General features: G+C 35.3%; 1 protein-coding gene across 14 annotated transcripts in view; it reads left to right on the forward strand.

Annotated features, from left to right (window-relative positions):
• FRYL (FRY like transcription coactivator) overlaps window positions 1–13,190 on the forward strand; it is a 175,317-nt gene that overhangs the window by 90,891 nt on the left and 71,236 nt on the right. For 9 of the 14 annotated variants that reach the window (XM_042808023.1, XM_042808021.1, XM_042808022.1 and 6 more), the window contains 9 exons: window positions 1,204–1,302; window positions 2,779–2,880; window positions 5,704–5,748; window positions 9,075–9,178; window positions 9,810–9,918; window positions 10,901–10,987; window positions 11,656–11,827; window positions 12,541–12,673; window positions 12,922–13,029. In XM_042808023.1, coding sequence (XP_042663957.1) covers window positions 1,204–1,302; window positions 2,779–2,880; window positions 5,704–5,748; window positions 9,075–9,178; window positions 9,810–9,918; window positions 10,901–10,987; window positions 11,656–11,827; window positions 12,541–12,673; window positions 12,922–13,029 — 959 coding nt within the window. The remainder of the gene's footprint in view (window positions 1–1,203; window positions 1,303–2,778; window positions 2,881–5,703; window positions 5,749–9,074; window positions 9,179–9,809; window positions 9,919–10,900; window positions 10,988–11,655; window positions 11,828–12,540; window positions 12,674–12,921; window positions 13,030–13,190) is intronic. The other 5 variants (XM_042808018.1, XM_042808019.1, XM_042808020.1 and 2 more) reach the window with 1 other exon arrangement.

The raw sequence follows: 13,190 nt of genomic DNA on the forward strand, positions 1-13,190 counted from the left end.
TCTTGCTTAGTCATTCAAAAATAGAACCAGATTTAGACCCTGGAGGTATGGTGGATGACAGCATATTTTACAGCAAGGAAGTTAAGTCTGATCTGTAAACCCAGGGTTATATCCCAAATCAACAGTGTGGTCCTGGCAACAACTGACTGATTTCTCATGAGGAGCTAGCGGGGTATTGATTAACATATAGCTTAAGAATAGCAAAAGATAAATAATTTGGGGGTATGTAGGAAGTGATTTGAAACAGAAGTACGTTCTCAGTTCATTCTTTCTGGATTTGTACATTACAGAGATGTTATACACTCTTTTTTATGCTTCCCCATCATGAATGTTTTCAGAGTGTTCTTAGCAAGGTGGACACGACATATCTTTTAATATCTTTGAATAATAAAAACTATTTTAAAATTACCTTATATTAAAGGGAAATTATGAGTAGAGAGGATCTCTTTCAGAGAAGCCAACCTCCTCACAACACCCCACCCACCAATTTGATAAATAGATAAGAAACACTGTATAAAACATTAGATTGAGAATAATGTTTAAATAGATCATCACAGGTGTTCAGAGAGAAACCTAAGAGACTTGCAGAGGTTTTGATAAAGAAGGTAGCTGCTTGGTTTGTGGAAGAAACGCTGGTCTGTGTGCAAAGACAGAGAGGGTAAAAAAGGTGTAGAGCCCCATATATCTCTCTCATTAGTTCTGAAAGCTGAACAGAGACAACTTTCAAGGTTGGTTGGTTGGCTGGTAATCCTGTGTGTCATTTCCGAAGTTTTCAGAACTGGAGGACATAAAAGAAAAGGGGAGTACTGAAGAGGGGAACAGTGAAAAAGTTATGTGTATTATTTTTTAAAATATATTAAGTGATGCTTATAAAGAGTTTCAGCATGGTTTTTATTTGTTAGTTGGTGTCAAATACTTTTTCTTCTTCAAGTATGGAATACAGGCCGCATTCTTAAAATAGTGGGTTTTTAAAGGATTTGGGGTTTGTTTTGTTGGGGGATTTGTTTTTTTTAACTGTATGATTGTAGTGTATGGCATGATTTCTTATGCTTCTGTTTCTATTTCAGATAAATACACTCAAATACTTACCTAATGTGAGATTTAACTTTTGAATGTTCTTGAAGTCATGGACATCTTAATGTATATGTAAATTGCCTTATGTATAAAATTTAAAACCCATTTATGTGCGTATTTTTTTAATAGGCTGTTAAAAATGAAGTGAATGTGCCATGTTTGAAAAATTTCGTGGAGATGCTTTATCAGACTACCTTTGAATTGAGTTCAAGAAAGAAGCATTCGCTGGTATTTAAAAAAAAAATTTCAACTTCTCCATTTTCCTTATCTTAGACTTCTAAGCTAGTACATTATATGAGGAAAAACTAACAGCTATATTAATTTAAATCTTAACACCTCGATTCAAGTATAATTAAATTCACACTGTGTATGTGCATTTGCTCTAATTTTGATTTGTTTCTTTGTGCAAGATATGTGCTCTGTTATCTCGCTTGTGAGATTGTCTTGAAATTAATGCTTGTTTTTGATTATTTTAGTGGGTTTTAGCACAGAGTTGTTTAATCTAATGTTGTGTCTAAAAAGAACTTGCATTCAGGGAGCCCATGTATTTAAATTATGTTTAATTAAAAGATGGAAGTGTCAGACAAGACTTTTCTAGCAAAAAAGCAGCCTGTTAATAACCTCTTTTCTCCTCTCCTCATATACTTTGTTTGTCTTTTTCCAATATTTTTTATTATCTCTTTCAGTTATAAATATCTCTGGGGGTCTTTTCCCCAAGACTGCATCTTAGCAAGGATTTACATCGCTTATTAATGCAGTATTTGGTAATTCTCGATGACTATGGCAGCCATGTTTCAAGTTGATTCACTTCACTTTACTGGAAATGTAGAGCTAAATTTTGCATTACAATTGGCATAGCCACTAAATGCAAGTGGATTTAAAATGATTTATTCTGACTTTCATGTTAGGAATGAGCTTTACTGTCTGGTATTCTGAGCATATAAAGCATATGTCATTCTCTGTGGTTAAATTCCTTATGTAAGACTAACATAAAGTAGTTGGTGTTAGTATTCACAATGTCATTTTATTTATGAAGTCAGAAACACTTTTACATCAAGATTACAATTTACCTATTCATCCTTGTTCTTTAATTTTGCTCCATAACAAAATAATCTACAGTCAGATTTTGTATAAATCACCATTATGTATTCTGTTAAAGTATGTGATGTTTAAACAAATCTTATGTTACTAAAGGAAAAAAAAGTCATGCTAGTCTGCATATTCATATACTTTATTAAATTGTGTTTCATTCCTTTTTTAAAAGTAGACCTTGAGTAGAAGTAACATTTTTGACAACTTAAGGTCTGCCTTGGTTTTTACTGAGTTGATGATGTTTTTCCCGAATATTCTTCTTCGAGGCAGTTCCCTCTCCCAGCATGTAGAACCCCATGAACTGAATCATGTGGTTGCAGGGACAGAGAAAATGTTGTACGAAGGGTGAGATCTGCTCTCAGTCTTTGTTTGAGACCAGGCCTTGCCAGGGGATGAGCTTCACCGTGGTTCCTCTGCCCCAGTCTTACCCCATGAGCTCTTACAGCACACGGGTGATACGAGATGTCCTGGTGCAGGGGAAAGGCTGCCGTGCAATGCTAAAACTGCAGGAAAGAGAGACAAGAACTGACTGTGTGTCTCATTCTCAGTGTACAAGACTTGGGAGGTCTGCAAAGAGCAATTTGATCAATTCTTTTTCCCCCCTACTCGTAGGCTTTGTATCCATTGATCACCTGCCTGTTGTGTGTCAGTCAGAAACAGTTTTTTTTAAATAACTGGCACGTTTTCCTGCAGAACTGTTTGTCACATCTGAAGGTAAGAATCCTTTTCAATTCAGGAACTGTTGCAAATCAATAGCATTTATTCTGATATGTTCTCAACATTCTTGTGCCAAATAATCAATTAATATTTGGCTGTTTAAAAGGACACTGTGAATTTTTATTTTTACTTTTTTAAAATGAGATGTCTTAAATCTCCATTAGTATTAAACTTAGTAGTAAGTTTTTGTGATGCTGTATAATGCTGGAAATAAATGTGGCCCCCTTGGGGACTATCAGTTTTATTTAGTAAAATCTGCAGGAGAAGTATCTGCTAATAAACTCTATTTACGCCAGAGAAGGTACAAACTGTAATTCTTCAGGTGCAAATTACATGTAAGAAAATAAGCAGCTTGTCTACTCCAAGTAGAATGTGTAGTAAGTGCAAAATTTATCTCTCTTGTTTACTTACTGAAGGAATAGAAAATTAATTGAGAGTCCAGAAAAGAGATTATATCTACAGCCTGTCATACATATTTTCCAAATAAAAATTACAGTGTCCCTTTAACTCATGGCTTCAGTTGATAGCATTGTAAACATGCGTTGCCTGATAAAGAGGTCAAGATACTTGGAAATTAGGGATTTGTTTTAGTGACTTTCTTGTAGCATTAATTGTTGTACATGTTATTTTCTTAATTTTGATTAACATAGTTCATGATTTTGCCTAATGTATTGATTTTTATAACTTTAATAAATTCTTTGATCCACCTTCACAATACTCATTCTGGTTAGGTATGAGTGACAATTCCGAAGTTTAATAGTAAAATACATAAAACAGGACGAAGTCAAAAGAAAACAGGTTTAGCTGCTTGGATTGTTTTTTAAGGGTCATTTTGTTTTCATGACATCTTTCATACTCTTCTGTTGCTTGTCGGGGTTTTGTATATTTTTCATCTAACATCGCAGTTCTTTTGCAATATTTGCCTTCATTTTTGTTTTGTTGTTGTTTTTTTTTTGCTTATGGAGGCTGCTTTTGCTTTTGTTTTTAAAGCTTTAAAAAAAATTCTTACAATCTAGGAGTTGCATTTTTCTGGCATAATGTCCATTGCTGATAATGGATGTGTTAAAGCTGTAAATGCCAGTGAGTTTAACTGGTAGTTGCTGAGCATGCATTTTATATTTTACTTAGTTTTGTTAACCACTAACTGCTTAACACATTTACTGTAAGGCTCTATTCAGCAGAAATTCTACATAGGAATTTCTGCAATTCAGAATTTACAGTGTTATACTGTTGTGCCATCAGTGAGTCATTTAGGATATTTTATGGCTTGGTTAATTTGGCCCACCAAATACTAATGGTTTTTTGGGTGCCTACCTTGTTCAGAAACTTCGCTGAGTTTAGTCTTGAAAAATACACCCCCATGGTCCTCATGTGTCTTATGAATTAATGTGTTCCTTTGTTTCTGAAGCTAATTAAATGCATGCACTCTGTAATAAGTAATCTCATTAATTTATAAATCTGAATTTCACAGCAGTTTAGTGTTTTAGATATCCCTTTCCCCATTTTATTTCCTGATTTCCTAATGACTAAAATTTATTTTATTTGCAGTTACATAAATACGTAAGATGCAATAAGGATTCCAAATCGATTGTCTCTAGTGTCTTTGTTATTTAATAAAGTAATGTTGAGAGTTACTGGGAGATACTTTAGAGTACTGAAAAGGTTCACCCACCCCTACTGTATTACTTAAAATTAATAAATTAACAATTGAAACAACAATGACACTTAGACTCTGTTGCAGGGATATTCTGTGGAGAGTACAGGCCCATTAACAAGTCAGCAGGAGGTAACAGAGGTCGTGGATTCACAGTGCTCACTTGATTCCCTGGTGACTGCCCAGTGCAAACTCCTACCTAGCAGCAAACACCATGTGGGCCCACTTTAGTGACAGAAATCAGCAATTTCCCATGTGCAGTGGTGTGAAAGCTCACATCTTCTCAGTTTTTCCATAGTACCTGATGCATAGTATATTCAAACCCTGCCTTACCCTGCAGTATTTCGGTGCTATGTTGATAAGGCTCCTGAGAGTGCTTCGAATCCTAATCTGGTACTAGCAATATTTATTGCCCTTGTAACCTCTTTGTGCTGGGTGTCTGCACCCTGCCTTTAGTTACCCTCAAAGCAGGCTTATTGTATGGGGAAACCAAGCCTTGCTGAAAGGAGAACGTCTAGGGATCTGGGCTGATACAAATAGCAGATAAGTGACTTGTAAGAGTCAGTTTTGACCAGGAGTGTACCAAAGGGCGTTTCTTGGTATGCGCAGGGCTGGCCTTGTCCTTCAAAGCAGCTGGGATGCTGCTTCAGCACTGAGCCCAGCAGGGCATTTCTTTACACATTGTAGTGTAGGCAAAATTCTGACTCTATTCAGCAGATAAAAACACTGGGTCAGTATTGTAAAATGTTTTGCTTACTTTATTGACCAGTATTTAGATAGACTGATTCTATCAGATTTGACAGAAAGCTGATAGATTTTTGGATGAAGCTGAGTTGTTGTGGTGTCCTTGCCACCTCTTCTGGGGAGAGGAAGGAACATTCAAGCAAGCTGCTGAAATGGGAGAGAAAAGTGTCTGTCATTCTGCACCGCTGTTGGGTGGAAAAGAGTATTTTTTTTTTTTCACACTTTAACCTTAGTGTCTGTTACCACAAAACCTTGAAAGTTGGAGAAACCTTTTCTGCCACTGTAGCAAAACCTGTGTTTCTACTGAATAGAGTCCTTACTAGACAGCTATCTGTTGTTTTTGTGCTTTTTTTCATCTAACATGCATGTGCCTTCCATTCTCATGTTTGTTATGTTTTGCTGTCTCACATTGCTTTATTTAGATGCCATCTAACAACAGTATCAGAAAACAAATAGAAACACTGCAGGTGAGTTAATATGTTGTTGTAACTCAGTGAAACGTTGCTTTGTCTCATGTAAATACTTTGTTTTGGTTTTTATGTTGTTGTATTTTGTGCTTTCCTTTCTTTGTAAAATTGCTGTTAGTACTGTTGAGAAGCAACAGGACTAAGGATAGCTAATGTTTCAAAGATCTTTTTTTCTTGCCAGGGAGTAAAGGAGAAAGAATAGAAAATTATCTAATATCAGTTTTTCCTTGGGGGTGAAAATGTGGCTTTGTGAGGTTGAGTATCAAAATTACAGCTGGTTTCCCTGAAGAGCAGTGCATGTTTCCACTGGAAGTAAACTGCCTATTCAGATGTATGGTTTTTTCTCTTAATTAATTTCAAAAAGTGTCTTGCATGCGAGCAAACTTGAAAACATTTTCACAATAAAAAAAATGTGAAACTGATTTATTGTAACAACTTGCAGTGCACTAACTTGAAAGACTTTTACACTGTTGGTTTTGCAGGTTTTAAAAAGTAGAAATTGTTTTAGTTCAGAACAGAAGAAAAGTTTAACATCAGTATTAAAAAGTACTTTCTTCAGTAAGTGACTATATTTGACTAACATGGAAAAAATGCTATTTTGTTTCTTGCCTTCATTGAGATATGTTTCACTGACTCATCTTAATCTGTCATATAAGACCACTGTAGATTTGCTCTTACTTTTTTGGCTTTGTAACAGAGATACAGTTCTTGGCAGCTTATTCCATGGTCTGCTGATATAATTTATGTTGGAAGTTTTAGAATTTGAAACAAAACTGTGTTTGGAAAAAAAAAAAAAAAAACAGATAGAATGCTTTAAAGTCTGACAGACATCAGCTAAAAAGACTGAAATTTAGCCAGGTTGGTGAATTACATAGCCATATATATTGTATTCTAGTTGCAGTAATCTCAAAGGGGAAAGGAAGTACTGACACATTAACATTAAGTATACAAGAAGTATGCCATAAATTAGACCCAAAAAGCCATTTTCATCTAGCGTAATTGTTTAGCTCCTAGTTATAGGAAGAGATAAAGAAAATTTTCAGGGCTTAAGAAATTAGAGATACTGCTATATTTATTTTGTAACCCTTTTTAAAGGTGAATGCCTCTTTATACATTTATTTTTTTTTTTTTTTTAACCAAGAAGCAAACTTTGTTATAACTAATCAGAAGTAGCTGTATGGGATAATAAACCTCCTAACAGATGGAATGTTGTTAACACATTGTAAAATATCTGCTAGCTATACCGTTTTTTTGATTAGACGATTGAAAGCCAGTAGTAAATTTTTGGTTTTCTTCTGGACCTTTAAATTAACCACCCCTCTGGAAATCCAGAAATAGTAAAATTGAAGCATTACTCCGTTCTAGACACTGTCTTTCAGATAGACTTTGATAATGCATCTACCAATGAATTCACCAGCTTACTTTGAACATCAAAAACTGTTGGCCTGTAGATTGAATATGATGAGTAATAATATCATGGGGTTTTGCTGTTTAAGTTGATAAAAATCAAAGCTATCACAGTCTCACCCTCTTGTACAATTATGAATGTTTGCTTCTTCATCACAGTAGCACTGCTGGTAAATTAACTGGACAGTGGGACAGTTATCTGTCTGAATATTAACCAGGGACAAGTGTAACTTCTACTGGATGGATTTTGTCCGTATCACCTTCCTGAATTTACCCACTGCCTAGCTGCAGGGGTGCTAATTCAGAGGCGGTGGTGGGGACACACTGATGGGTGTGAAAGGAGGGTAGAACAGCCTTATCAGCGAGGTAGACCGGGTTAAGTTATTCCCTCTAATATTCTAAGAAACAGTCATGTATGTTATTTATGAAGTGCTACTTTTGCCTCTGTGATTTTACGATAGGGTTTTAGCCTTTCTTAAAGTAAGTTGATGCCAAAATCAGTAGTCCCAACCCACCTGCCTTAAAGCCATCCACAGTAGTCTCCTTTATATTCTATATATCTTGTATAGTCTGTTGCACAGACAAGGTCATGAAATTATTTGAATCAGTTTACTGGTGTGAGTTGGACTTTCTTACTGCTAGCGTCAATGCAAAAGGAGGAGTGAGATTGCGGAGGAGGGAACCAAGGGTAAGACCATCGCTTTTCAAATAATATGGTCTTAGATCCACTTACACCCTTTGTGAAATTGCACTCCACTTGTCCTGGGAGGACAAAGTAGTCAGCTATTCTGACTTGTTGGCTTGTGGCAGAGGCCACAAAATGTGAAATTAATTAGGTTCAAGCCATCACATAGATATGTCTTGGAACAGAAATCTTCACTTCACATAGGAAAGGTGTGTTTTGGGGTTCTTTTGTTATTGGTTTTAGTTTTTTTGGGGTTTTTTGTTTGCTTGTTTGGGGGGGGGTGTTGTTTTTTGGGTTTGTTGTGGTTTTTTTTTTTAATTGAGAGAATACCTAAAAAGATGACAACTGGGAATCTTTTATTCTGTTCATAAGCTCATTCTTATGGGCAATTCCAAGAATCTCACTGGATTCTTCAAGATTATAAATACACCAAGAAATCCCTAATTGGAAAAGGGATTGCTGGAGTTGGTACGAAGAATGTTAGTTACTTACTGGTTTTACACAGTTTAAGAGCTAGAAGGAGCAAAACTAAACTCCTAGTAGCAGCTATAAGACAAAAAATAATTGTTTTTCATACAGTGCATAGTTTAAACTGAATTATGTTACAAGATTTTATATTGATTCGAGAACAAGCTAGCTTAATTGTTACAATAAAAATCAGTTGAAGGTGCGTAAACGCTAATACAGCCCACAGGAAAGGGCTATGTTGGGTGAAGCCTGGAGTGCACACCCATAGAAGCATCCTTGTGTGCCTGCCCTGTTTTGCATTCTTTTCTTCTGTACCTGCTCTACTGTCTGCTGTCATAAACTGAATGATGGACTTAGACGTTGTACCTGATCCAAAGCAGCTACTCCAATGTTTTAGACAAACTGTGTTAGTTTGCTGTAAAGTACATATACGTTACCAATGACTTTCTGAGAAAATTTTGTAGAAGCAATACACTCCTGGTGTTCATCACAAAAGGAATATCTGCTTTTTAGTTACTCTTCTGCTCTCAGAGTGAAAGATGTGTAAAATAATCTGGAATTACTAGTTAAATATTCAAGTGATATTGGAAATATGCAATATAGGGCTGCTTTTATGAAAACATATTAAAACTTGTATTCAGTATTAAACACATCAGGTTTCATTGTTAAAAAATTTTGAAACATTCTTAAAAGTCAAAAGAGTAATAATAGAATTTTCTAAGTGTCTTACAGGCACCAGTAACTGTATTTTTCATTTATTTTACAGAATAAAGATCCCAAAATGTCCCGAGTTGCACTGGAATCTTTGTATAGGTTATTGTGGGTTTATGTTATTAGAATAAAATGTGAAAGCAACACTGTAACTCAAAGGTAAGTTCATTATGCAAAGGATTTTAAACTACTGATTGGTGGGGTTATTTCCCTCCCGCTGATATCAGAAGAGATCTTGAAGCCAGCTCAGGGATGATCTAGTCAGGTAAACAGTGGAACAAAGACATCATCTTAATAGAGAAAACCCAAAGAACTTGATTACTTTGATGAGGAGAAAGAATAGAGTCTGAAATTGCCTTTGCAGGGATAGAAGAGGGCGGAGAGATAAGAAGCAGGAAATTTATTAAAGTTAAAAGGCACTGATGATGCCAGAACAAATAGGGTATGAAGTGGCCATCACTAAGTATGGGCTGGAAATGAAAAGGTTTTCTTTATAAATTAGCATCATGAGAATTTGGAAGCCTCATTCAGATTTTGCCCTTCCTCCTGACTATTACTAACTAGTTTAAAGGAGGATCTTGGTCACTTCATAAATGAACCAGTGATACTGTTACCTGGTACAGTAGAGACTGTACTTTCTGTAGGTGGTCCTACCTGTCACATACTTCTGTATTATTTGGTAGTAACCACCCCACACATGCTTGCGGTTTTGAACTGTAACATCTGTGCTATTATAAAAAGTTACTTTTAAAAATTTTTTAAATTTCTTTTTGTTTCTAAATTCTTGTAGCCGTCTCATGAGCATTGTATCAGCACTTTTTCCAAAAGGATCACGTAGTGTGGTCCCACGAGACACACCTCTGAATATATTTGTGAAGATTATTCAGTTCATTGCTCAGGTAAGAATACGTCTATGTCGAGCTAAAAGAATAGGATGAACATTAGTAGAAGAAATATAAATTTAAGATTAGTCTTTGAAATATTTGTGTGCAATTAATGGTCTTACGTCTTGAGTAGAATTTCCCCAAATATATATAACAAATGAAATTACTCATTCTGTTTCTACTAGTGGCAAAATTATTTTGTTTAAACTTCAGTAACTGTTGTGTATGAACATTATGATGATTAACATTTACATTTGTATTGCAGTGTTGTGGAGGGTGGAGTGTATAAAGATACATTAAAAAATACAGGAATATAATTAGCATATTCCATTATAATGTTTTTATAAAGGACAAAACATTCAGACAGTAATATCCACTTATATTTAGCCTGGGGACTAGCCTCTGCAGACAGAAGAAATATGCAGTGCACGCAGTAGTGTGTAGTTAGTATTGCATTATGTACTTCTAATATCAAAGTGTTGTCCTAATATCAAAATGCAGGATATGATCTCACAAGATAAACTCTCATACATCTATAATCTTTTAGATTAGAGACATATTTTCCTGTTTTAGATAACTTGTCTGTGCTTTAGCTCACAAAATGATCTGCTTCTAGTCACACAGGGATGAGGCAGGACACACAACCCTTCACTATTTATACTTGTTTCCTAGGGCTCTTCTTTTTATCACTAATTTTCAGTTATCTAAAACAGTTCAGCTTGTTTGTAGAAATATGTTTGACCTGAGCAGAATTATCTGGGAATTTTTTCAGGAGAAATGGTTCAACCAGATCAGGTGAAGAGCTGTGTTGAATTGTACTATATTTTAAAAATAATATTAAGTCATAAGAATAAATTGGGAAAAAACAAATATTTTATAAACTTTCATCTTTTAAAACTTTTAAGACATGGTATTCAGCACCTGTGCAAAGCCAAGAAATTAAGCTATGCATACTAACAGAAAAGAGATGATCATATCAACCTATTTTCCTTTATAGGAACGTTTGGATTTTGCAATGAAAGAAATAATATTTGATCTTCTTAGCGTTGGAAAATCACCTAAAACCTTCACTATTAATCCAGAGGTAAAAAAAGCTCATTACTTGAATGAAGTGAGAACAGAACATTGGGGTGTTTTCTGGGGGGAAAGTGGTTAACTATTTTTGAGCTGGGATGAAAGCAGATTAATGAATATCTGAAGGGGTGTCCTACTAAAACTAAAGAAGTAGTTGCGTTTGTGCACAATTGCAGTTTCACTTCTGGTGAGTAAGCTAGCATCAGTACTACAGTTCAGACTTATTTCAACAATAATTTCAGTAAATATGTATGAATTTTTGTTACAGTATAACTGTAAAGACTTTTTTCAGGGAAGTTTTACCTACCTCCTATGGTTCAAGACCCAATCTAACAGATGAGATGTCTAAGCAATGTCTGTCTTCATATGTCATTCTTGAGATTCATATTAAGTCATTTAGTGCTCTGTACTATAAAACATTTGATATATTAGCCTGTGCCAAGTCAGTTAACTGGAATCAGAATTGTGGAGAGTCACTAAAGGCTTAAGCTTTATCTTTGCTACTTTCATTACCCTAATACGAAACATTTGAATAATGCCTGTCCTACTGGTGCCATACTGCTGTCTGTTTGAAAGAGAAGAAAAATGCAGTTCATGTTTTGCCTCATCCATGTTGCTTTAATGTTACAATTTGTTCTGTTTTCTCTTTCTTTTCTCTTCCCTTTTTTGATGTTCAAGAGGATGAATATTGGCCTCAGAGTCTTCCTTGTCATAGCAGATAGCTTGCAGCAGAAAGATGGTGAACCACCAATGCCAACAACAGGAGTTGTTCTTCCCTCAGGAAATACTCTGCGCGTGAAGAAAATTTTTCTTAATAAAACACTGACAGATGAGGAAGCAAAAGTTATAGGTATGTTGTATTTTGTAAATTGGCGTTCCAGTATGTGCATATATGTTCTCAATTATTCTCAAGCAGTGCATTTGTGTAACTTTATTTCTGTGTTTATTTTAATTGTTATTGAGAATCTAATGATAGTCTGTTTTAACAGAATTGCTTTGGTTCTATAGAGTGGTCTGCTAGACAGTACTGACCTGGTGTCTGAGACTGAATCCATGTCTTTTTTTGTAAGTGTTTTGCACTGCCAAATTAGCACAAAGAAGCCCAAGTACAATTAGTGTGGTATATAGCATGGCAATTTTTGTTCCCTTGATGTCACTCTAGAATGTCTCAAATGTCCCACACCTGAAGTGGAGTAAGACAATTTTGATCTCTGTGCTACTCTGTTGATCTTCTGTGGGATGAGGTAGTTGTCTCTAAAGGACTGTTTCAACATGTAAAATTTAAGCTAGAACTAAACTGTTTGGAATTGAGGAGACAGAAAAGTAGCTAATGGTTGCTTCCTCGTTTATGTTCTTTCTGAAAGAAACTTCCACCTTCATATAATAGCTCCTACTACTCGTTTAACATGCATTTCTTTTGATGCTTAAAATGTGCATTACGTGTCATCTTTTGTACAAGAAGAAATTTGTCCTAAGAATACTAAGTGGCAAACATTTTAATAAAAATGTGAAAATTAAATGAGAACAAATGAAAGAGGTCATGGGAACTCTTTGGCTTTTCAGGTATGTCCATATACTACCCTCAAGTCAGAAAAGCGTTAGACAGCATTCTTAGGCATTTGGACAAAGAAGTTGGAAGGCCCATGTGCATGACTAGTGTTCAGATGTCCAATAAAGAACCTGAAGACATGATTACGTATGTACTGAACTACAGTATTTTCACTGTCACACTTGTGTCATGTTATTTTTATGCTGTGATGTTGCAGATGCATTACATTATGTATTACAGTTGTTGGCTTCTTACTTGTCTATTAAATGAATGCTGATTTCACTAATCATAAAAAATTTTGTTAGCTCCTTAGTTTTGACATGAAATTGAAAATATTTGTAGTGTACTGAAGTAGATTTTCTTGTTGTTTTGTTGGTTATAAACCGTTTTTGTAGGGGTGAGAGAAAACCTAAGATAGATTTGTTCAGAACTTGTATTGCTGCTATCCCAAGACTGATTCCAGATGGCATGAGCAGGACTGACCTCATTGAATTGCTTGCAAGGTAAGGGAAATTAAATTCTGTTCTTAGTGGATGTTCCTTTTCAAATGTTGTGTGTATATTAGTTTGTAAGTGCCCTGTGTAGTGTGAGTGTGTACAGAATCTGTTCTTCCTCTTCCTGCCTATTTTCTGCAGTTGATCAAGTGTTACTGGGCTGAGTAGTG

Source organism: Tyto alba, unplaced genomic scaffold (genome assembly GCF_018691265.1).
Source record: "Tyto alba isolate M040663 unplaced genomic scaffold, T.alba_DEE_v4.0 Super-Scaffold_6, whole genome shotgun sequence".
In the NCBI taxonomy this organism is placed as follows: Eukaryota; Metazoa; Chordata; class Aves; order Strigiformes; family Tytonidae; genus Tyto; species Tyto alba.